This window comes from Pseudophryne corroboree, chromosome 1 (genome assembly GCF_028390025.1).
Source record: "Pseudophryne corroboree isolate aPseCor3 chromosome 1, aPseCor3.hap2, whole genome shotgun sequence".
In the NCBI taxonomy this organism is placed as follows: domain Eukaryota; kingdom Metazoa; phylum Chordata; class Amphibia; order Anura; family Myobatrachidae; genus Pseudophryne; species Pseudophryne corroboree.
In genome coordinates this window covers 296,158,539-296,184,712 of record NC_086444.1, presented here as the reverse complement: position 1 = coordinate 296,184,712, position 26,174 = coordinate 296,158,539, and the positions used below count along the sequence as shown (strand labels likewise).

Genomic DNA, 26,174 nt, shown 5'->3' with positions numbered 1-26,174 from the left:
GGCTGCCCAATGCATAGATCAATTTTCTCATCAGTTGCATACAATATATTTTGAATGAAAACTACTTTTGGGACCAGGATGTATTTTATAACCAAATCAAGGGAACCGCCATGGGTTCCTCCTTCGCACCCACCTAGCTATGCAAATGTATTCGTGTCTAGATGGGAGGAGGAAAAAATTTGGAACGACAACCCGTATGGACAACATATAGTCATATGGAAAAGATACATCGACGATCTGCTGATCATTTGGAATGGTCCGGAATACATTCTTCAAGATTTCTTGACGTACATTAATAATAATCAATATGGTCTGGAATTCACATTTACATATAGTAAACAGATGGTAGTATATTTAGATTTAGAAATTTACATCCAAGAAAACAGAATCATCACAAGGAACCTTATCAAGGAGGTGAGTGGTAACACCATGCTCGATCGTACCAGCAATCATCACAAAAATTGGCTTCAAAATATTCCAGTAGGCCAATTTCGACGCCTCAAAAGAAACCGTACGTAAAAAGATATCTTTCTCCAACAATGCAGCAACATGAGAGATCAATTTGTGGAGAGAGGATACGACAAAATAGAACTGGATAGAGAAATAGAAAGAAAGGATTACAACCATGGACAGAAAAAATATGATCCAGTATAATCAGAAACCAATAGAAAATGAGTACAATACAGCATTTATAACTCAATTTAATAGTCAACACCATCAACTAGAGAGCATTTTGCAAAAACACTGGCACATTTTACTTTTAGATAAGCAATTGGTGCCCTACATTAAAGAGAAACCTCAAATCATATATAAGAAAGCAAAAAATATTAGCATTTGGTCCGAAGCTACATACAAAAGGACACCCTTGATCAGAGAGGAAATAAAGGACATTATTACTAGTGATGAGCGGGTTCGGTTCCTCGGAAACCGAACCCCCTGAACTTCACCCATTTTACACGGGTCCGAGGCATACTCGGATTCTCCCGTATGGCTCGGTTAACCCGAGCGCGCCCAAACGTCGTCATCCCGCTGTCGGATTCTCGCGAGATTCGGATTCTATATAAGCAGCCGCGCGTCGCCGCCATTTTCACTCGTGCATTGGAAATGTTAGGGAGAGAACGTGGCTGGCGTCCTCTCCGTTTATTAATTGTTGAGTTGATGCAAATATTTGTGCTTGCTTATATCATTGTGGGGACTGGGGAGCAGCTTTATATTAATATAGGAGGAGTACAGTGCAGAGTTTTGCTGATCAGTGACCACCAGTTTTATCCGTTCTCTGCCTGAAAAACACTCCATATCTGTGCTCAGTGTGCTGCATATATCTGTGCTCACACTGCTTAATTGTGGGGACTGGGGAGCAGCTGTATTATATAGGAGGAGTACAGTGCAGAGTTTTGCGGACAGTGACCACCAGTATACGTTGTCTGCCTGAAAAACACTCCATATCTGTGCTCAGTGTGCTGCATATATCTGTGCTCACACTGCTTTATTGTGGGGACTGGGGACCACCAGTATAATATTATATAGGAGTACAGTGCAGAGTTTTGCTGACCAGTGACCACCAGTATATGTTGTCTGCCTGAAAAACACTCCATATCTGTGCTGCATTGTGTAGTATATAGTAGTACAGTGCATAATTTTGCTGACCACCAGTATATAATATATAGGAGTATGGTACAGAAGGCCACTGCTGTACCTACCTCTGTGTCGTCAAGTATACTGTCCATCCATACCTGTGGTGCATTTCAGTTTTGCACAGTTTGCTGACCACCAGTATATAATATATAGCATTACGCTACAGTAGGCCACTGCTGTACCTACCTCTGTGTCGTCAAGTATACTATCCATCCATACCTGTGGTGCATTTCAGTTTTGCACAGTTTGCTGACCACCAGTATATAATATATAGCATTACGGTACAGTAGGCCACTGCTGTACCTACCTCTGTGTCGTCAAGTATACTATCCATCTAGATTCTATACCTGTGGTGCATTTCAGTTGTGCAGTTTGCTGACACAGTGACCACCAGTATATATAGCAGTACGGTACGGAAGGCCACTGCTGTACCTACCTCTGTGTCGTCAAGTATACTATCCATCTAGATTCTATACCTGTGGTGCATTTCAGTTGTGCAGTTTGCTGACACAGTGACCACCAGTATATATAGCAGTACGGTACGGAAGGCCACTGCTGTACCTACCTCTGTGTCGTCAAGTATACTATCCATCTAGATTCTATACCTGTGGTGCATTTCAGTTGTGCAGTTTGGTGACACAGTGACCACCAGTATATATAGCAGTACGGTACGGAAGGTCACTGCTGTAGCTACCTCTGTGTCGTCAAGTATACTATCCATCTACATTCTATACCTGTGGTGCATTTCAGTTGTGCGCAGTATATATAGTAGTAGGCCATTGCTATTGATACTGGCATATAATTCCACACATTAAAAAATGGAGAACAAAAATGTGGAGGTTAAAATAGGGAAAGATCAAGATCCACTTCCACCTCGTGCTGAAGCTGCTGCCACTGGTCATGGCCGAGACGATGAAATGCCATCAACGTCGTCTGCCAAGGCCGATGCCCAATGTCATAGTAGAAAGCATGTAAAATCCAAAAAACAAAAGTTCAGTAAAATGACCCAAAAATCAAAATTGAAAGCGTCTGATGAGAAGCGTAAACTTGCCAATATGCCATTTACGACACGGAGTGGCAAGGAACGGCTGAGGCCCTGGCCTATGCTCATGGCTAGTGGTTCAGATTCACATGAGGATGGAAGCACTCATCCTCTCGCTAGAAAAATGAAAAGACTTAAGCTGGCAAAAGCACAGCAAAGAAATGTGCGTTCTTCTAAATCACAAATCCCCAAGGAGAGTCCAATTGTGTCGGTTGCGATGCCTGACCTTCCCAACACTGGACGGGAAGAGCTTGCCCCTTCCACCATTTGCACGCCCCCTGCAAGTGCTGGAAGGAGCACCCGCAGTCCAGTTCCTGATAGTCAAATTGAAGATGTCACTGTTGAAGTACACCAGGATGAGGATATGGGTGTTGCTAGCGCTGGGGAGGAAATTGACAAGGAGGATTCTGATGGTGAGGTGGTTTGTTTAAGTCAGGCACCCGGGGAGACACCTGTTGTCCGTGGGACGAATATGGCCATTGACATGCCTGGTCAAAATACAAAAAAAATCAGCTCTTCGGTGTGGAATTATTTCAACACAAATGCGGACAACAGGTGTCAAGCCGTGTGTTGCCTTTGTCAAGCTGTAATAAGTAGGGGTAAGGACGTTAACCACCTAGGAACATCCTCCCTTATACGTCACCTGGACCGCATTCATCAGAAGTCAGTGACAAGTTCAAAAACTTTGGGTGACAGCGGAAGGAGTCCACTGACAACTAAATCCCTTCCTCTTGTAACCAAGCTCCTGCAAACCACACCACCAACTCCCTCAGTGTCAATTTCCTCCTTACCCAGGAAAGCCAATAGTCCTGCAGGCCATGTCACTGGCAAGTCTGACGAGTCCTCTCCTGCCTGGGATTCCTCCGATGCATCCTTGAGTGTAACGCCTACTGCTGCTGGTGCTGCTGTTGTTGCTGCTGGGAGTCGATCGTAATCCCAGAGGGGAAGTCGGAAGACCACTTGTACTACTTTCAGTAAGCAATTGACTGTCCAACAGTCCTTTGCGAGGAAGATGAAATATCACAGCAGTCATCCTGCTGCAAAGCAGATAACTCAGGCCTTGGCAGCCTGGGCGGTGAGAAACGTGGTTCCGGTATCCACCGTTAATTCAGAGGCAACTAGAGAGTTGATTGAGGTACTGTGTCCCCGGTACCAAATACCATCAGGTGCCATTTCTCTAGACAGGCGATACCGAAAATGTACACAGACGTCAGAAAAAGAGTCACCAGTGTCCTACAAAAAATGCAGTTGTACCCAATGTCCACTTAACCACGGACATGTGGACAAGTGGAGCAGGGCAGACTCAGGACTATATGACTGTGACAGCCCACTGGGTAGATGTATTGCCTCCCGCAGCAAGAACAGCAGCGGCGGCACCAGTAGCAGCATCTCGCAAACGCCAACTCGTTCCTAGGCAGGCTACGCTTTGTATCACCGCTTTCCAGAAGAGGCACACAGCTGAAAACCTCTTACGGAAACTGAGGAAGATCATCGCAGAATGGCTTACCCCAATTGGACTCTCCTGGGGATTTGTGACATCGGACAACGCCAGCAATATTGTGCGTGCATTACATCTGGGCAAATTCCAGCACGTCCCATGTTTTGCACATACATTGAATTTGGTGGTGCAGAATTATTTAAAAAACGACAGGGGCGTGCAAGAGATGCTGTCGGTGGCCCGAAGAATTGCGGGCCACTTTCGGCATTCAGCCACTGCGTGCCGAAGACTGGAGCACCACCAAACATTCCTGAACCTGCCCTGCCATCATCTGAAGCAAGAGGTGGTAACGAGGTGGAATTCAACCCTCTATATGCTTCAGAGGATGGAGGAGCAGCAAAAGGCCATTCAAGCCTATACATCTGCCCACGATATAGGCAAAGGAGGGGGAATGCACCTGACTCAAGCGCAGTGGAGAATTATTTCAACGTTGTGCAAGGTTCTGCAACCCTTTGAACTTGCCACACGTGAAGTCAGTTCAGACACTGCCAGCCTGAGTCAGGTCATTCCCCTCATCAGGCTTTTGCAGAAGAAGCTGGAGTCATTGAAGGAGGAGCTAAAACAGAGCGATTCTGCTAGGCATGTGGGACTTGTGGATGGAGCCCTTAATTCGCTTAACCAGGATTCACGGGTGGTCAATCTGTTGAAATCAGAGCACTACATTTTGGCCACCGTGCTCGATCCTAGATTTAAAACCTACGTTGTATCTCTCCGGCAGACACAAGTCTGCAGAGGTTCAAAGACCTGCTGGTGAGAAAATTGTCAAGTCAAGCGGAACGTGACCCGTCAACATCTCCTCTTTCACATTCTCCCGCAACTGGGGGTGTGAGGAAAAGGCTTAGAATTCCGAGCCCACCCGCTGGCGGTGATGCAGGGAAGTCTGGAGCGAGTGCTGACATCTGGTCCGGACTGAAGGACCTGCCAACGATTACTGACATGTCGTCTACTGTCACTGTATATGATTCTCTCACCATTGAAAGAATGGTGGAGGATTATATGAGTGACCGCATCCAAGTAGGCACGTCAGACAGACCGTACATATACTGGCAGGAAAAAGAGGCAATTTGGAGGCCTTTGCACAAACTGGCTTTATTCTACCTAAGTTGCCCTCCCTCCAGTGTGTACTCCGAAAGAGTGTTTAGTGCAGCCGCTCACCTTGTCAGCAATCGGCGTACGAGGTTACATCCAGAAAATGTGGAGAAGATGATGTTCATCAAAATGAATTATAATCAATTCCTCCGTGGAGACATTCACCAGTAGCAATTGCCGCCACAAAGTACACAGGGACCTGAGATGGTGGATTCCAGTGGGGACGAATTAATAATCTGTGAGGAGGGGGATGTACACAGTGAAAGGGGTGAGGAATCGGAGGATGATGATGAGGTGGACATCTTGCCTCTGTAGAGCCAGTTTGTGCAAGAAGAGATTGATTGCTTCTTTTTTTGGTGGGGGCCCAAACCAACCAGTCATTTCAGTCACAGTCGTGTGGCAGACCCTGTCGCTGAAATGATGGGTTCGTTAAAGTGTGCATGTCCTGTTTATACAACATAAGGGTGGGTGGGAGGGCCCAAGGACAATTCCATCTTGCACCTCTCTTTTTCATTCATTTTTCTTTGCATCATGTGCTGTTTGGGGACAATTTTTTTGAAGTGCCATCCTGCCTGACACTGCAGTGCCACTCCTAGATGGGCCAGGTGTTTGTGTCGGCCACTTGTGTTGCTTAGCTTAGTCACACAGCGACCTTGGTGCGTCTCTTTTTTTCTTTGCATCATGTGCTGTTTGGGGACTATTTTTTTGAAGTGCCATCCTGTCTGACACTGCAGTGCCACTCCTAGATGGGCCAGGTGTTTGTGTCGGCCACTTGTGTCGCTTAGCTTGGCCATCCAGCGACCTCGGTGCAAATTTTAGGACTAAAAATAATATTGTGAGGTGTTCAGAATAGACTGGAAATGAGTGGAAATTATGGTTATTGAGGTTAATAATACTATGGGATCAAAATGACCCCCAAATTCTATGATTTAAGCTGTTTTTTAGGGTTTTTTGAAAAAAACACCCAAATCCAAAACACACCCGAATCCGACAAAAAATTTTCGGTGAGGTTTTGCCAAAAAGCGTCCGAATCCAAAACACTGCCGCGGAACCGAATCCAAAACCAAAACACAAAACCCGAAAAATGTCCGGAGCACATCACTAATTATTACTGCCTGAATTGTAAAGTCTGCAGAACTACGAGGAATAATTACGAGGAATAACTCTACTCGACCGGTCAGAGAGTTTAAATCAAATGTGACAAACAAAATATACAAAATGAGAGAAAAATTTCATGTGATTCGGAAGTAGTAATTTATTTACTGGAGTGTCCATGCGGATACCAATATATTGGACAGACTGAAAGAAAGTTGAAAATTAGTATTTCCGAACATTTATACAACATACAAAGAGGCATGGAAACCCATAGTGTCTCTAAGCATTATAAAGATCACCACCAACAAAATATCTCTACCTTGAAATTTATGGGGATACAAAAAATTCAGAAAAACTGGCGAGGAGGAGATATATGTTTGGACCTGAGAAAAAAAGAAACAAAATGGATATTCCACATACAAACTTTACAACCGCTTGGATTAAATATAGAAGTTGATATTAACTCCTTTATACTAAAATAACAATGATTTTTATTTAAATTCCACACTTCTTTTATTAATATAACATTTACTTTCATATATATACTAATTTTAAGAATGCCATACCTCATTTAAATAAATACAAATTAACTTAAAAAAAATTTTAAGTAATTGAAGAGACCCTGGAATACAGGGTAAATGGAGCATGTGGTTGCCGCCGGATTAGGAATTTACGGTATTACCACTTCCTGTTTTTAGAATTAGAACATTAAAGTTTTAGGTATAAAAATAAACATTTAGGAACAATCTCAATCCTTGACAAAGGGCTGTAAGCCCGAAACGCGTTGGAGCGAGACGGAGGGAAGAGATGCAGAAGTGGACGTCACCGCCGAACCACAGACGTGCACGGACACCGCCACCTTTGCAGGAGGGAACCAAAGCCGGGACGCCAACAATAAGCCGTGACTAGCGGCTTATGGAAGGTAGGGCGAGTTAGGGACAGTTGGACTCTGTACTTACTACATATACCCGGACTAACAAACGGAACCCCCAGTATTCAGAATAATAACTACACACTTCCGAAAAGTACACAAAAGAGCTGTATACATTATTAACTAATTAACATATTTTCTTTTAGGTATGAGCATTCGTAAATTACAAGCGCTTCTTTTTTAGAACTTTATAGAGATTATAATTTATCGAAGCTGCTACAATATACACAAGCGCAGTATAAATTGTATTTTATTGTACCACAAATGACTGCTCTCCCTCTCTCTTCAGTAGAACTCCTCGCTTTTCGTAGAGCTTTTACTAAAGGACTTATGTCAACTTTATACACATTGCTGTCATCCCACTCTATCGAAATTAAAGATGCTCATGAAAGGGCATGGGAATCTGACTTGGGAGAAACACTAACTGATGACTGGTCTGAAATTTATGTAAAAGTGGCTTTGAGCTCAATTTGTGTTCGACTGAAGGAAAATGCATATAAATTACTTTATATATGGTACTATGGCCCTCATTCCGAGTTGTTCGCTCGCAAGCTGCTTTTAGCAGCTTTACACACGCTAAGCCGCCGCCTACTGGGAGTGAATCTTCGCTTCTTAAAATTGCGAACGAAAGATTCGCAATATTGCGATAAGACATCTCTGTGCAGTTTCTGAGTAGCTCGAGACTTACTCTGCCAGTGCGATCAGTTCAGTGCTTGTCGTTCCTGGTTTGACGTCACAAACACACCCAGCGTTCGTCCAGACACTCCCCCGTTTCTTCAGCCACTCCCGCGTTTTTCCCAGAAACTGTAGCGTTTTTTCCCACACGCCCATAAAACGGCCTGTTTCCGAACAGAAACACCCACTTCCTGTCAATCACATTACGATCACCAGAACGAAGAAAAAACCGTGAGTAAAATTCCAAACTTCTTAGCAAATTTACTTGGCGCAGTGCGAACATTGCGCATGCGCACTAAGCGGAAAATTGCTGCGATGCGAAGAAATTTACCGAGCGAACAACTCGGAATGACCCCCTATGTCACCACTAGGCTCAACAAAATGAACCCTGAAGTTTCCCCATTATGTTGGCGTTGTAAAATTACTGAAAGAACGTTTCTCCATATCTAGTGGACCTGTCCACTTTTGATTCCCTTATGGATGGATGTCACGACCCTGGCTACTACAATCTTATCACTGAACATCCCCTTTCAGGCCAACTACTTCCTACTATCGATGGACATTCTTGAGGCGTCCCACCATCAAAACAAGTTGTTCACTCATATGGTCCTTGCAACCAGATGCTGCATAGCAGCCCATTGGAGGTCCCCCGAGCTCCTTAGAATAGTTGTGATTATTGCCATAATCTGGCACATCAATTCGATGGAATATGTAACCAGCACTCTGAAAGGCTCCTCCACTAGATTCCTTAAAGTCTGGGATCCCCGAACTTCCTATTTCAAGGTCTCACCTGCATTTAGCTGAGGGGATGGGACACATCTGTTAATCTGTACAAGACTGTACCCCTCCATGGGTTTAGTTGGCTGTCTGAGTGCGGGTCTGACCAGTCGGGTCGGTCAGTCATTCATTCATTAATTTATTAATTTACTCACTCACTTATTCAGTCAATTAATCATTCATTCATCAATCCTTTCATAATCTCATTCTTTTCTCATCTTCTCCCTTCTTTTCTTTCTCTTTCTGCTTCGCCTTTTCTTTCCCTATTTTAATGTGTTCTTTCGCTCTTCTAAATTTTCTCTTTTCGATTTTATACTTAATATTCGGTTAAAAATAAAAAAATGAGATGACACTATAGAATATTCCTTTTTGAGGTGTTTATTTCTTATTCTATATATGTATTCTACTGCTATTATGACTTTTTCTATTGATATTGTTTTGATGTATGATACATTGAGACCTCTGCGCAGGTCACTTCTTCTGTGTTTTTGCTGTCATCTCGCAAATAAACTTTATTTTTTTTTAAAAATCACTATTGAGAACACGCCAATCAATCCTACCCCACAAGCTCGCTGCCTATGTGTCATCCTTGACTCTGAACTGCCCTTTGTTACCCACATTCAATCTGTCTCAAAATCAAGTTACATGCATCTAAAAAAACATCCAAAATATGACAATACCTTACACAAGACACTGCAAAAACGTTAATCCATGCTCTCATTATCTCCTGCATTGATTATTGCAATAGTCTTCTTACTGGTCTTACCAAGAAGAGACTCACTACTACAATCCATTCTGAATGCAGCTGTGAGGCTAATCTTCCTCGTTAGACGTTCATTGGGGGTAATTCTGAGTTGATCGCTCGCTAGCTATTTTTTGCAGCGCTGCGATCAGATAGTCGCCGCATATGGGGGGAGTGTATTTTCGCTTTGCAACTATGCGAACGCTTGTGCAGCCGAGCGGTACAAAAAATTTTGTTCAGTTTCTGAGTAGGTCTGAACTTACTCAGCCACTGCGATCACTTCAGCTTGTCCGGTCCCGGAATTGATGTCAGACACCCGCCCTGCAAACGCTTGTACACCCCTGCGTTTTTCCAACCACTCCCTGAAAATGGTCAGTTGACAACAGTAAACGCCTTCTTCCTGTCAATCTTCTTGCGATCAGCTGTGCGAATGGATTATTCATTAAATCCATTGCTCAGCACCAATCTGCTTTGTACCCATACGACGCACCTGCGCATTGCGGTGCATACGCATGCGCAGTTTTGCCAAGTTTTGACCTGATTGCAGCGCTGCAAAAAATGGCTATCGTGCTATCAGGTCGGAATTACCCCATTTGTCTGCAGATCCACTCCATCAGTCCCTCCTTTGGTTACCTGTATTCTACTGTATTCAATATAAATACACACAAGGCCATTAACCAAACTACACCTATGTACATCTCTTTGCTTATCTCAAAATATCTCCCATCTCCGCCTCTTCGCTCTTCATAAGATCTTCTTCTCTTATCCACACTCATTACTCACTTACTACTTCGGGCTGCATCTACTCTGTGGAATGCCCTCCCACGCACAATAAGACTAATCTCCAAACCTTCAAGCATTCCCTGAAAACCCACTTATTCAAACAAGCTTCTTTAATCCCATAAACACTCTCATAACCTTCATAAGCTTTCCTATCTAATAATATCATCACTGTACAGTCCACACATATCCTCACGAATCTTCTTTACCTTCACTTTCCCTTCCTCCTGACCTCGGTTCATCATTGCTCTGTGGGCAAATTATGCAGCCCACTGAGAACCTTTGCAATCTGGTGGACAACTATGCAATAGATAGCACCTATCCTTGTGTATCAATGCCTATTTCCCTATAGATTGGGATTTTGTGAGCAGTGCCTTCCAAGCCCTGAGTTTATTATTACTCTGTTTTATTTTAGCATTGTTTCCAATTGTAAAGCGCATCGGAATTTGCAGCGCTACATAAGAAACTGTTAAACTTCATTGGTTCTGTTCTTGGTACTCTCCTTTCTTCTCTCTGTCCTCTTTGGGTGAGTTCATTAGCTCTTTTGACTTCCAATATCATCTCTATGCTGATGATACTCAAATCTACATTTCCTCCCCTGACCTCTTACCTGCTCTCCTAACTTGTATCTCCAACTGTCTCTCTGCTATCTCTTCTTGGATGTCCCAGTGCTTTCTTAAACTTAACATTGTTAGGTGTGCTGTCTCTGTGTAATTCTTGACTATTACCTCTCCTTCAAACCACACATTCAGCACCTTTCAGAAACTTGTAATTTTCAGCTCAAAAATATTTCCAGGATCAGACTCTCTCACCCAGACTGGACTATTTCCTATGTGGCATCCCTGACAAATGCCTCTCTCCACTCCAATCTGTCATCAGTGCTGCAGCCCTGCTCATCTTCCTCACCAAATGTACTACGTCCACCTACCCTCTCTTACAAGCCCTTCACAGGCTCCCCTTCCCTTGCCCTCTTCCTGTTTGGTGGCTTCCAGGGGCAGGAAAAACATGAACAGTGTGTCAATTAATTTATGAAATAAACATAGTAACATAGTATTTGAGGTTGAATAGAGGCAAATTGCCCATCGTGTTCAACCTGTAAATGAAAGTATTAAAGGGTACATCTATATATATTCATTTTTATGAAGGAGACAGCAACCGCTTTAGAACACCGTTCACACAGCAGGCTACCCACCAGGAGGAGGCCAATGCTACCTAACACTTGAATGGCAGTGGTTTGGGATAAACTGACGATTTACATTTTAAGCCTCCAAACTCCTGGACAATAGATCTGGTAATTTGCAAGCTAAAATATCCCTCCTGCCATAAGTCAGTGGCACTTTAAGAACAGGGCTCTCTAGTATTACCCTGTGTGACCACAATTCAGCATTTAATTTCCTTCTGAGTTTGCTACTCCATAGGACTACAGTAGGGCTAGGTTGAAATGAGACAACGGGTTAGATTTACTATGATGTGGCTTAGGCTGTGTACACATCAGAACGATGTTCGCTCTATGCGATGGGGTCCCAACAACGGATGTAACGGGGAAGGGGGCGTGTTTGGGAGGAGTGGGGCTATGCTGCATCTGGCAGCATGGCCCTTGTAAGCAGCATCACAGGTCCGACCCCATGCGATGCAGGATACGGCCTGCGTGAGTGCACATCGTATCCTGCATACACACTATACAATATCACAACGAACTGGCCGATATCAGACGGATCATATGCGATATTGCATAGTGTTGATGTACCCTTAGACTTATGTATTTGAAAAGGCAGTAGAAATTTATGCTAAACAAGCCTGATTTAGCATAAATTACTATTGCTCTTTGAAATCCATTAGTCAAAAACCACGGCATAGTAAACCTGTCCCAATGTGAGCACATTATACATAGATATTTGCTAAATATGTGGGGTATGTTAATTGTGGCCCCCATCTCTCTCTATGGGGTATATGCAATAGCGGGCGAATTTCAAAAAAAGGCGAATTCCGGAACGTTTTCGCCTCAAAAAATCAATTCGCCTATGCAGTGCAGTACTTTTTCGCAAAAAAACGGACCGTCAAAATTCGCCTTTTCTCAATTCGCCTTTTTCCGCATTCGCCTTTTCTGCAATGGTACAGATGCTGCAATTCGCCTCCAGCATATTCAATTCAAGTTTGGAAATTCGCCTGCAGTGCTTTTAGACAGCAAATTCGCGATTTTCAATCCGCCACACTTTGGAGGGTGAAAACAAATAAAAAAATTTTAAACATGTTTTTTTTTTGTGTTTTTTTTTTTTGGAATAGCAGATCTATTTATATTAGAAGGGATTAGGTACTTTTTTTTTTGGGGGGGGAGGCACAAATATTATTTATATATTTTTTAAAATAATTTTTTTTTTTTTTTTTTTATTGCTGGAACGGTAAAATCAGGAAAAAAAATGGCGTGGGGTCCCCCCTCCAAAGCATAACCAGCCTCGGGCTCATTGAGCTGGTCCTGGTTCTAAAAATGCGGGGGAAAAATTGACAGGGGATCCCCCGTATTTTTAAAACCAGCACCGGGCTCTGCGCCTGATGCTGGTGCCAAAAATACGGGGGACAAAACGAGTAGGGGTCCCCCGTATTTTTAACACCAGCATCGGGCTCCACTAGCTGGACAGATAATGCCACAGCCGGGGGTCACTTTTATGCCGTGCCCTGCGGCCGTGGCATTAAATATCCAACTAGTCACCCCTGGCCGGGGTACCCTGGGGGAGTGGGGACCCCTTCAATCAAGGGGTCCCCCCCCCCCAGCCACCCAAGGGCCAGGGGTGAAGCCCGAGGCTGTCCCCCCCCCCATCCAATGGGCTGCGGATGGGGGGGCTGATAGCCTTTGTGATAAAAAAAAGATATTGTTTTTTCCATTAGTACTACAAGTCCCAGCAAGCCTCCCCCGCAAGCTGGTACTTGGAGAACCACAAGTACCAGCATGCGGGAGAAGAACGGGCCCGCTGGTACCTGTAGTAGTACTGGAAAAAAAATACCCAAATAAAAACAGGACACACACACCGTCGACAGTAAAACTTTATTTCATACACCGACACACACATACTTACCTGTGTTGACACGCCGACTGCAACGATCACCGACGATCCGAGGGTACCTGTCAAAAAATTATACTCACCTTCCAGAGGTCCAGGTCCAGAGGTAAATCCACGTACTTTGTAAAAAAAAAAAAACGAACACCGAGCCATACCGGACTAGAAAGGGGTCCAATGTTTTCACATTACACTCCTTTCTCCCGAATGCCGGGACATCACGTGACTCCTGTCACTGATGTCCCTTCAGCCAATCAGGAAGCGCTACTGCCGTGGCGCTCACCTGATTGGTTGGACGCCGTCTGTACTCTGACAGCGCCTCGCAAAGCCGCTCCATTACTTTCAATGGTGGGAACTTAGCGGCTAGCGGTGAGGTCACCCGCCGGTCAGCGGCTGACCGGCGGGTGACCTCACCGCTAGCCGCTAAGTTCCCACCATTGAATATAATGGAGGGAGCTGTGCGATGCGCTGTCACAGCGATCAGCCAATCAGGTGAGCGCAACGAAGTTGCGCTTCCTGATTGGCTTAGAGACCTGTCAGTGACAGCTGTCACTGACAGGTCTTATTCGTGGAAAGGTGTCCCATGTGTCAGCATGGGACCCCTTTCAGTCCGTTTTTGGTGCGGGTAAATGCGTTTTATTTTTTTGCCAAGTACGTGGATTTATCTCTGGACCCTGGTTAAGGTGAGTATATTGAACTTTGCTTTTCAGGTATCCGTGGATTCTACAGGGAGAAGAGGACCGATGTCGGCGTGTGAACATAGGTAAGTATGTGTGTGTCGGTAGTGTGAAATAAAGTTTTACTGTCGACGGTGTGTGTGTCCTGTTTTTATTTGGGTATTTTTTTTCCAGTAGTACTACAGGTACCAGCGGGCCCGTTCTTCTCCCGCATGCTGGTACTTGTGGTTCTCCAAGTACCAGCTTGCGGGGGAGGCTTGCTGGGACTTGTAGTACTAATGGAAAAAACAATATCTTTTTTTTATCACAAAGGCTATCAGCCCCCCCATCCGCAGCCCATTGGATGGGGGGGGGACAGCCTCGGGCTTCACCCCTGGCCCTTGGGTGGCTGGGGGGGGGGGGACCCCTTGATTGAAGGGGTCCCCACTCCCCCAGGGTACCCCGGCCAGGGGTGACTAGTTGGATATTTAATGCCACGGCCGCAGGGCACGGCATAAAAGTGACCCCCGGCTGTGGCATTATCTGTCCAGCTAGTGGAGCCCGATGCTGGTGTTAAAAATACGGGGGACCCCTACTCGTTTTGTCCCCCGTATTTTTGGCACCAGCATCAGGCGCAGAGCCCGGTGCTGGTTTTAAAAATACGGGGGATCCCCTGTCAATTTTTCCCCCGCATTTTTAGAACCAGGACCAGCTCAATGAGCCCGAGGCTGGTTATGCTTTGGAGGGGGGACCCCACGTCATTTTTTTTCCTGATTTTACCGTTCCAGCAATAAAAAAAAAAATAATAATAATTTATTTTAAAAAATATATAAATAATATTTGTGCCTCCCCCCCAAAAAAAAAAAGTTCCTAATCCCTTCTAATATAAATAGATCTGCTATTCCAAAAAAAAAAAAACACCAATAAAAACATGTTTAAAATTTGTCCCGGCATTTGGGAGAAAGGGGTCTGATGTGAAAACATTGGACCCCTTTCATTAGTCCGCTGGATCGGTGTGCGTTTTTTTGTTTTGCCAAGTACGTGGATTATCTCTCTGGACCTGGATGTACCTCTGGACGCTGGAAGGTGAGTATGATTTTTTGACAGGTACCCTCGGTTCGTCGGAGATCGTTGCAGTCGGCGTGTCAACACAGGTGAGATGGATTGCCCAGAACTCCCTTTGTCCAAAATCACCCTGGCATGTCCAAAGTGCAGCCCTCCGGCACTTGCGTCACTACACATCCAAACATTCCATGAAACAGCAATGCTGGTCAGGGAATGTTTGGATGTGTAGTGACGCAAGTGCTGGAGGTTTGCATTTGGACCCACTGTTCCCCGCTTGTGTTGTGTGGACTGTATGTACCTCTTCTTTCCAGTCCCAGGGTGACACTATTACCCACATCTGGTAGCTCATACTGTTCTCTTCCACAGGTCCTGCGTTGTATCTTCCCAAGTGGCGTGGATGTGAGGAGACACGACATTTCACCTGATGTTCCATGGGAGACCCTACTGGTGATGTGGACCTGACCCTCCGCCATGTAGCAGACAACCCCCTCAGGTGAGATGTATTGCCCAAAACTCCCTTATCCAAAATCACCCTGGCATGCCCAAAGTGCAGCCCTCCGGCACTTGCGTCACTACACATCCAAACATTCCATGAAACAGCAATGCTGGTCAGGGAATGTTTGGATGTGTAGTGACGCAAGTGCTGGAGGTTTGCATTTGGACCCACTGTTCCCCGCTTGTGTTGTGTGGACTGTATGTACCTCTTCTTTCCAGTCCCAGGGTGACACTATTACCCACATCTGGTAGCTCATACTGTTCTCTTCCACAGGTCCTGCGGTGTATCTTCCCAAGTGGCGTGGATGTGAAGAGACAGATCCCCTGATGTTCCCTGGGCAATCTACTTACATACAATTCAACTGCATTACAAATTTTAATAAAAACCACAGGAAACTTCTATTTTTAAAAGTTTATTGAAGAAAAAATTTTTTTAATAAAGTTTGAAAGTTAATTAAAACAAAAAAGTAGTTTGTTCTTCTTTACATTCTTTTCTTGTGTATATAGATATCTGTGGGGAAAAGAAAAAAAAGTATATTAAAGTAAAAACACACTAAATTCATGTTCATTTTTTTCCAATTAAAATTTGTGGAACAACACATCCCAGCATGAGTCATTGCTGGGCGGTGTTGTTCTACAAAGGCATGCGGTTCAAAGTGAAAGAATGTCGTCAGTGGTCTAGCACTTTGACATGCTAACATTTGTGGAACAACACAGCCCAGCATGAGCCATTGCTGGGCGGTGTTGTTCTACAAAGGCATGCGGTTCAAAGTGAAAGAGTGGCGTCAGTGGTCAGCACTTTGACATGCTAACATTTGTGGAACAACACAGCCCAGCATGAGCCATTGCTGGGCGGTGTTGTTCTACAAAGGCATGCGGTTCAAAGTTTCTTGAATTAAACATGGTTCTACTCACCTTGGTACGCTCAACACAATCTTATGCCGTCCACTTCATTTTTCCTCACAAATCCTATGAATAAGTCAAAAACACAGACTAGTGAATAGTAAATTCACACAATGAAAGTCTACTGTACATCATTACAAAAAGGATTTTTTGAAGAAAAAGGGGGTATCAGAATAGCTCTTTGGCCCATCATACATGTAGCCGCAAGGAGCTTTCATCCGTTACCACACGCGCCCGCATACATGCCCGCGCATGTATGCCTACACAAAGCTCCTTGGTAGTACCCGGTCACGGGTGGGGAAGCCCAACAAAGAAAAAACAATAGTAAGAAAAACAACAAACTAATGGGAGGGGAAGACAGGGATACATGAAAAACATTTAAAATAAAATAAAATAATACGACCGGGTTTATGGTGGAAGTCTGTCCGGATCCTCTTCTTCCCCCTGATAGGGCGTGGATGTCCTGGGAGGCTGGGGAGTATGTCGACTGGCCCTCGGTGCCCATGCTGCTGAAGAATGTGCGGCTGGTGGTGGAGGCATCTGGGGGGTGGGGTACATCCCTGTATATCCCTGGTACATCTGTGACTGACTGTACTGGGATGGGACTTGAGGAAGGGTACGATGCGTCCTTGTGGCTTGAGACGGCGGATATGGTGGATCACCAGCGTGTTGATGAGCTGGTACTGGGAGCTTATCATAGATCATCTGCAGTGTGGTTGCGATGAGCTGTTGGCTGGAAGAGGAGTGTCGATGACTATCCGACATGTTCTTATTGCTTTCTGCCAAACATGTGGTTTTTTCCACAAGCTTGACCAAGGAATCGGACATGATGTTAAGTATGTTCCTATTCTCCCTACGATCTTCAATTATGATCTGTAGTATTGTGGCCGTGCTATCGGAAATAGTCTTCTGCAGTTCATGCAGATTGTTGGACATTTTCTCCATTGTCCTCTCAATGTTGTCCAGTCTGCTTCCCACAACATTTGTGTATGTATCCTGGCGTGTCCCAATCTCTGATGCCAGGGTGTGAACCCTCTGAACAGTTGAGGGATTCTGCCCTTCCTGGATGTCTGCCACCACATTCATTTGGGCAGCTGAAAAGAAAATTAGACAATATTATCCACATTCATCATACATTTTTTGGAAGGTTCACAATTCAATTTACTCACGCAGGGATGTAGCAACTGGATCATCCTGCACTTCCACCTCGTCATCCTCTGACGACCCCTGTAGGAGATCCGGCCTGAAGTACGAACCAATCCCCGAAGCTAGTCCGCTGCTGGTTCGTGGCACCACTGTTTGCAAAATAAATTTTGGAAAAGTTGATAAACTTTACACAACTACTGCCCCCCCCCCCCCCCCCCACAAAAAAAAAAAACAAACCTTCTCCATCCTGTGATGCCACTGCTCCAGGAGCTCCACTTGTCCTCGTTTCGGAAGACTTTTCAAGGGTCTGGCTGGATACATCTGCACGGCTGTCCTCAAACCCAAGAAAAGTTTCGTCAGTTAACCCTGTAGACTCAAACAGATCGAGTGATGGGTCCACAAGGGTTGTGTCTTGAGGCTCTTCAGTCACAGTCCCAGAGCTCCTGGAGAGACGACGATCTGGTGATGGCCTGCGCGCAGGAGCTGTAGTTTGGCGCCCATCTTGTGGTGTGGTCGCCGACGGTGTCTGGTGCACAGGTGATAGTCTGTGCACTGATGTCGTCTGGTGCACAGGTGACCAACTGCGCGATGACGAACTGTGGCGCGTGGCGCACAGGTGACGATCTGTGTGCTCGCGATGCTTGCGGCGCAGTTGATGGTCCGCGCGCTGCTGCCGATGCCTGCTGCACAGGTAACGGTCCGTGGGCTGGCGATGTCCTGTGCGCAGGTGATGTCCTCTGGGCAGGTCTGTCTGAAAAAAAAAAAACACATTAGCACATACAAAAATTTTAAAGGGAACTACAGCTCATGTGAATGTATTCTTACCATCAGACCTCCTTTTGGACGGCTGGTCTCCCGCCTTCCTCCGTCTTCTGGGCGGTTCTTCCTCCTCGAGAAAGCCAGCAGGACGGCTGGAGTCCACACCTCCGCGAACTCCTTCGACCATGGCAGGGTTCAAGCGCCTTCTAATAACGTTCTCCCAGGGTAGCCACTTCAAATTGAGAGCCGGGCCACCTCCCGTAGCTGTCTCATGTCGGCGCTGAATCCCCATCTTCTTCTTGGTCTGTCTGCGGCAATCACTGTACCGCTTCAAGCAATTTTGGGTGCTCCGACGGTTTCCAGAAATTGCAGTTACTTGACTGGCGATGGATTCCCAGATGTTCCGCTTTACCTTAAATGCTGTTTTCTGTGCCCTTGATCCATACAAAACGTCGTAGGACCTGTCGACGCAATCCACTAGGACACAGTTTTCCGCCTCAGTGTATCTGGGTCCACGCGGCTTTTTCTGTCCTGCTTCTTCACCAGAGGCTTCCTCCTCCGACTGCTCCTCTGGCTGGCTTCTTGCCTTTAGGGATTAAAAAAAATAAAAATAAATTTTATTAAGATCGGTATGTACCTGTGAGTGTCAGTATCCCTGGCATTGCGCACCTATTACAGTAGGTGTGCATGGCATTGCACAAACTACAGTGGGTAAAGTTTGATGCTATTTGTGTCTGCAGGTGTGGTTAAGTACCTTTTTACTAGGCTTTTTCTTGGACTTCTCATGGGCCCTTGACGACCGCGGCTGGTCACTAGATGCCTGGTCGGTCGCATCCGCCTCCTGGGTTGGCTCCCACTCCTCATTGCTTTGCAGGGATAGATCCGAGGGGGTGGGGGAAGGGGCGGATCGGGTTTGTTTGTCCCTTGACATCTCTGTTATAAAAAAAAAATACATACATGTATAAATGGCTGACCCTCACAAAATGGCTGCCCCTTACAAAATGGCTGCCCCTCACAAAATGTCGACCAGGCTGTCGACTAAACTTGCTCCAAATCACCCCAAAATGGCCAGAAAGCATCCCTGCACACTCAGGAGGCAACCCACAGCAAAATTAGGCGGGAAAACACATGTTTGCAAAACAGTCAGCAGCACATGTCGACCAGGCTGTCGACTAAACTTGCTCCAAATCACCCCAAAATGGCCAGAAAGCATCCCTGCACACTCAGGAGGCACCCCACAGCAAAATTAGGCGGGAAAACACATGTTTGCAAAACAGTCAGCAGCACATGTCGACCTGGCTGTCGACTAAACTTGCTCCAAATCACCCCAAAATGGCCAGAAAGCATCCCTGCACACTCAGGAGGCACCCCACAGCAAAATTAGGCGGGAAAACACATGTTTGCAAAACAGTCAGCAGCACATGTCGACCAGGCTGTCGACTAAACTTGCTCCAAATCACCCCAAAATGGCCAGAAAGCATCCCAACACACTCAGGGGGTACACCAATGCTAATAGAAGACCCAAAAAAGTCAATTAAAGAAAACAAAAACGTGAAAAACTACCCCAAAACACAAGTCTCCCCCTAAAAATGCAGCAACACAAGCAAGGGGCTATACACATACCTGCACACATACACAAACACCCCATGTACACCTCATGGCAACCCCCACTACACAAACACATACATACATGCAACACCAGACACACATGTGGTACTTACCTACAACTGTAGTAAAAGCTCCTAAAATGGCTCTGCTCCGGGGTAACAGGAATCCTCCTGACTGTCCTGGAATAAAGCCTGCTGGGGTGTCCAAAGATATCCACAGCAAACAACCAAATTGCTAGCTCTGCACCTCCTCACACCTCTCTGCAGGTTCACAAAATGGCTGCAGAGCACATGCAACAAACAAGCCCTAATATAGTGCTGCTTTGGAAGGGAAGGCGAATTCAGTACGCCCACTGCTCGCCGATTGGCCGGAATCCGCCTGCGGGAGGGGCGAATCAGTTTTTCATTGAATATTGCGAATTCGGGGTCCCGGCGACAGGGCTGCGGCTGGCGATAGCGGGCGAATCATACAGAGGCGGATCTAATGACGCGATTCGCCCGCTATTGCATATACCCCTATGTATTGGAGTGTCATGGGCTGCATTTATTTGGGTACTACATAGTGAACATGGGCAACTGGTGCACTATAACATTTTGTATTGTAAGTCAGATACTACTGTGCATGTAGTATAAATATATAATATCTTCTTTGTATTATTCATATTTTTATAGGCAAAACTCGGGAGTATTCTGGATTATACAAGGGGAATGGGTCTAGACTGCACACTCTAGTGGTTGTAACGAGAGTTGCTATCTGCTGAGATTTATGTTACTGCACCAAAAGGAATGGGTGCAGATACACTGTGCAATCATTACTTTAAATTAGAATATATATTATAATAATTGGCCAATAATATGGGCTTGCCCACCGTGTCGTGGTCACCTCTATCGAGCAAGTCCCTAACACTTTGGGGTTCACATCTGGGGTGAAAATCAACCCAGCCAAAAGAAACCCAGGGCATCACACTAGTAGAAAATGAGGTTTTATAAAGTATAGGATAAGCAAAGGTAGTTACCGAGTGTAGAAAGTGATACAAAAATAGATATAGAGTATGTAAAAAAAATATACATAGATAAAAAATCAGAGATACGTGCATTCAAATAGAATCATCAGCACCATTTCCCTGTATTGGTTATAAGGTGCAATGATCCCTATAGCCACTTGCAGGCTAAAGTGAGGGGGAACGGGGTGGCAGGTGGAACTACTTGCACCACCTCCTCCCTGTCCCTGCATAGTAAGTCCAACAGAAAGGCCTGCCCCACCACCCTTGTCAAAAGATGATGCGGGCACCATTAGTGTCATTGATGAGCTGCAGCTACCGCCACCTTCCTGAGGTCCTGGTAGCTCCATTGTCCTCTGCCTGCAGCCCGCCCCTCCTGGTACTCACACATGCTGTGTCTGTCAGTGTGTGTTTATCCCCTCCTCAGGTCCCAGTGGCTTCCTTTTCTGGCACGGCATATGTGATGTCATGGGGGCTGGAGGGACACAGAGCATGGAGCTGCTGGACGGACACTGTCAGTGAGCTGCTAGAGTGACAGAGGCAGAGATGTGTATAAGGTGCACTGCTGTGGGCATTATTTGCATAAGGGGCACTACTACTGTGGGCATTATGTGTATAAGCAGCACTTCTGTGGGCATTATATGTAAGGGACACTATTATTGTGAGCATAATGTGCAAGGAGCACTACTACTGTGGACATTGTATATGAGGGGCACTACTGTGTGTGGTAACGTAAATAAGGGGCACTACTATGTTGTGTAATATGAATCAGGGGCACTACATACAGTGTAATGTGAATAAGATTGTTGTACTGTGTGGCATAATTTTATTGGGGGTACTATTGTGTAACCACGCCCTTCCGTGTGAGACCACACCCATTTTTTGCAACCAGAAGTGTGCAAAAACCCTTGCCCTAGCTCCACCCAAAGGGAGGCGGTGGTAAGTGGTGGGGGAATTGAGTTCCACCACCTCTCCAGGACCACTTTAAGCCCTGGCTACATGCATTTTAAAGGTATCTCATGGCCACTTACAGTATATGGAACCTCTTGTAAAACACAATACACGAGCAAATCCTGCAAAATATCAGTGTTTTTTCTTTAACAAGTAGATCTTACTAACTTTGGGGCTCATTTACATTTGGATGAAAGTCATTTTTATGACACGCCTTTCAGATGTAGTGGTACACGTACCACGCTGATAGGTGTTACTTTCACAATCTCCCTGAAATGTGTTTTCAAAGGTAGGCAAGTATAAGTGTTAGTGTGTGATGCCCTGGAGCAGCCTAGACAGAACAGCTCAGGGGACCCCACGTCCCAGTGTTTACCCCCAAAAAACTGACACTATATGAAAATAATAGGACTTACTTTGTATTATGCCTGAATCATTAATGTGCAGTCAAATGTAGGTCCCTGCTTAAAACCAGTTGGGAAGGTGGGGAAGGGGTGCTAGTCTAGAAGGAAGCAATCTCAGACTTCTCGTGTGTATTTATACACATAGTATGGACTATACAGGGGGAATGGGTCTAGACTGCACATCCTAGTGCTTGTAATAAGAGATGTTATCTGCTGAGATTTATGGTACACACAGGAGTGCGCAGCACATTTTATTAGGGGGTGCACTGTTGAAGGGGTGTGTCTAGCACCGCCTTTTGGGCGTGTCTAGCACCATCTATTGACGGTCAACGCAATATAAAATATCTACCATTGTACCAATCCTAATAATGCAGGTGCATTGTCAAATGTTGTGGTGTGCACAGCGGCGTTTCTAGAGAGGAGGGGACCCATGTGCAGACTCCGTGTGTGGGCCCCCTCCTCTCCTGTAGCCGTCACCGCCGCTGCTAGTGCTCTCAGCGCTGAGACTCTGGCACAGTGCCAGAGTCTACAGCGCATGCGCAGGACTCTGAAAAATGTCCACCGCACCATTTTTACGTAGTCCTGCGCATGCGCTGTAGACTCTGGCACTGTGCCAGAGTCTCTAGTGATCAGTGCGCTAGCAGGGGCGGTGATGGCTACGGGAGAGGAGGGGGCCCACACACAGTCGCCGATGGATGCCGTAAAGGTAAGTATAGAAGAAATGGGTGCAGTGTGTGCGATGTGGCCCCCTCTGTACCCAGGGGCCCGTGTGCACCGCGCACACTGCACCCATTATAGATATGCCAGTGGGTGTGCACCAAACAAACACCCCTGATGGCACTCACTGCAATTACAGTGCTCCTCCTCAGCCTGGTCTGGCTCCCCCTCTCTTTCCCCTGTAAGCTGCAGTAACTCGCTGACACTCGCAGACTAGTACTGCTGCTGCTGGAAAAACGAGTGACATGTCAATGCTGCTGTCATCGACCGCCTGCCAGTATTGAACGCTGGCTGCATTCTGCTCCTCATCAGTGGCTGGGGTAGGCATAGCATAGAAGGAGAGAGGTGGCGGGTGGGCGTGTGAGCAGCATGACGTCATCACGTCATATCACGCTGTTTTTGTACATGGAGGTGAAGCCGGGAGTTTGAAAGCCGGTGGCAGTGGCACCCTTGATTAACCCAGGCGTCCGGTCAGTAATGCAGTCCTGACAGGGTGCAGCGCAGAGGGGACAGTAATCAGCCTGCTCGGCGATCGTTGCATCAGGCATGTGAGATCAGGGTGCTGGACATTAGGTGGTGCCTGTGCGCACCAGGCACCCCCCCTGCGCACGCCTATGATGGTACAGCACTAAAAGGAATGGGTACAGATGCACTGTGCAATCATTCAGTATTCTGGATTATGACAGGAGAGGCTCTGCCTCACCTGACTATTCAAGCAAACATCCAATATATCAAGAGACCACCTGGTGTGTACCCCTGATATGTGTGTACACCTTGTCGTTCACAGGCATATTGTGGCGGCTGTGCAGAACACCCAATGGCTGATATATATGCAGACCACCCATACACTTACTGGTGGGGAGGTGGGATGATGCCAGAGCTGGCGGATTCAATACCCACTCAGCTTGGAAGCCTCACCAACAAGTCGAGCAGCCAATCGGCAAGTGTCTACACTTGCCTTGATCGTCCACTCAGTCAGTACTGTAGTTCAGGTGTGCAGCAGTGTTACATGCGGTGGGGTGAGACAGAACCTTTCCTGTCATACAAACATATACGCCAGAGTTCTGGCTGTATAAAGAGTTCTGGCTGTATAAAGAGTTCTGGCTGTATAAAGTATATGAAAAATACAAAGAACATATTATAAAAATAATTAGAATAAGATATTTATAAGAAAAACTGGAGCAAAAAAATCTATGGCAGGTGAAGCAGTGCCTCCCCTGCCGACCTTTTCCACACATCTCTGATCAAAACTCACAAAATTTCCAGCAGTATATACTGCTCCACCTGTGTATAATGCCCACGTGCACCCGTTGGCTCATATATTGTGTGTAAATCTAGCTCTGGTACAAGCCAGTGCCTCCTGAGCCATTTACCTCACCGCTCGTCCCTGTTGGATCTTGCAAGATCAAATGTCACACATTCTAGAACCAAACACGTGCAGAAATCTAGCGAACACAATATATACAAGTAGCTGCCGCCACTCCCAGTAACCACCTCCAAATGGCCTCTGTCAATATTTTGCAAATCAATCCTCACTGCAAGCGACATCGCTAAGGTACCATGGCGCAGGGCATTCTGTCCCTCCCAGAGAGGGTCATGTTGGGAGGTATGCACAAAATTAAGCATGTTCAGTTTAGTCTAACTTGGTACAAACTGGGATGTGTGATGCTGGATCAAACAAACTGAGGCTGATGGTACTTAGGTGGGCAACTGAGGCAAGTTTTCAAAAATATACAAAGCAGTATGCCAGGCACTAATAATTATGAATATAGCTAAGTGTAATAAATGTCTGCTATTGTCCCATATACATAGGGGGGAATTCAATTACTGTGGAAAATGTTTTTGCAGTTACTAGATGCTAAATTTGTGGTAAATTCGCCAAAACGCCTATTCAATTGTCCAAGGAAAATGGTTCGCAATAATTTTACCGCTAATTTCAATTCACCAACTCTGAGCAGGTGATAAACTTAGGGAAGATCCCTATTTTAAGTTAAAAATGTCAGGATTTGATAGGATTTAATAGGATAACCCCGGCCGATATCATTACCAGCGGTAATGCACCGCAGGTAATTGGATATCCCCCTATCAACAGACAACAAGTTCTGAAAGAAGAACCAGTATAGGATCCTCATATGTAAAGGAAGTTTTGTTACAGTAGTGCTATTACCTTTGTCTAAAGGGGCATAGAAGTAACTACATCGTAGTGGGAACATAATTTAAGTTTAATAGTGAGGGAAATATACTTTTGTTGGAATTTCATAATTTTTACAAATACCAACTTGTTTGGTTTTGATTAACCAACACCCCCCCCCCCCCCACCACCACCACCACCACCACCACCACCACCACCACCACCCCTCTCTCTCTCTCTCTGCAGGTGGGTCAGGTTTTGCCTGTTACAGTAAAGCAAGAAACAGCACTGATGCACCTCACGGGGTGGTGAAGGTGGGGGGGGGGAGGGGGGGAAGGAGTGCTGTGAGAGGTGGACATTGAGGTGGGGGAGGGGGACTGCTTTGCCCAGACCTGTCTACAGACACTCACCCTGTCACCCAGAACATCACCCCATAGACACTCACGTTGTCACCCACCAGACCTGTCCCAGCACACTCACCCTCTCATCCACCAGACCTGTATCCCAGTGTGATGAAAATTAGGGCAAGGCTTGTGAGTAGAGCATTCCCTGTAAGGCCATGCCCATTGTTATGAGGCCACACCAAGGTGCATGCTAAAGAACTCCCCCACATTCCCCTTTCATGGTGTCCCCCCTGTCATTTTGTTCTGGATCTGCCCCTGGGGACATTCATTATTAGAGTCCCGATGGGGCCACTTAGTGTTCATCAAACTACAAAAAAAACTAAAATAATTGAGGTTTACTTGCAGGAACCAACACTATTTTTAGATGGCATTGATTCCTAATGTTGCGAAGAGAGGATCATTCAGATCCATCTGCCGCCTCCGCACTGCGCAACCTGTGGCTATGCGCATGCATAAACTCAGCTCATGCATGCGCATTTGTTTGGGTTGGCTCTGGTAATTATTGCTGATGATGAATAGACCCTGCACTCAAGTGAGTCACCAGAACTTTGTGGGCCCCATAGCAACATTTTGAAGGGGCCACTGTCCCAATGCTTCTACACAGCCACCTGTCCACAGCAG

The 26,174-nt window shown here is 45.8% G+C and overlaps 1 protein-coding gene across 1 annotated transcript; it reads right to left on the bottom strand.

Moving 5' to 3' along the window:
- Window positions 1-15,930: 15,930 nt before the first annotated feature.
- Window positions 15,931-20,250, bottom strand: LOC134932687 (serine/arginine repetitive matrix protein 1-like). Its single transcript, XM_063927367.1, has 8 exons — window positions 20,063-20,250; window positions 19,096-19,274; window positions 18,408-18,927; window positions 18,279-18,333; window positions 17,820-18,178; window positions 17,606-17,731; window positions 16,449-17,530; window positions 15,931-16,044 (listed from the first exon to the last, which is right to left on the bottom strand). The coding sequence occupies exons 2-7, from the start codon at window positions 19,270-19,272 to the stop codon at window positions 16,845-16,847; spliced, it is 1,923 nt and encodes a 640-aa protein (XP_063783437.1). The 5' UTR covers window positions 19,273-19,274; window positions 20,063-20,250; the 3' UTR covers window positions 15,931-16,044; window positions 16,449-16,844.
- Window positions 20,251-26,174: the final 5,924 nt, after the last annotated feature.

Bases quoted from the DNA above. Each gene is read 5' to 3' on its own strand.
- LOC134932687 (XM_063927367.1), bottom strand. From the start codon at position 19,272: ATGTCAAGGGACAAACAAACCCGATCCGCCCCTTCCCCCACCCCCTCG. The intron at 18,928-19,095 runs GTACTTAACCAC...TAATCCCTAAAG, and splicing joins AGAAAAAGCCTAGTAAAAAG to GCAAGAAGCCAGCCAGAGGA. The intron at 17,732-17,819 runs GTTTGTTTTTTT...TTTTGCAAACAG, and splicing joins GGCATCACAGGATGGAGAAG to TGGTGCCACGAACCAGCAGC.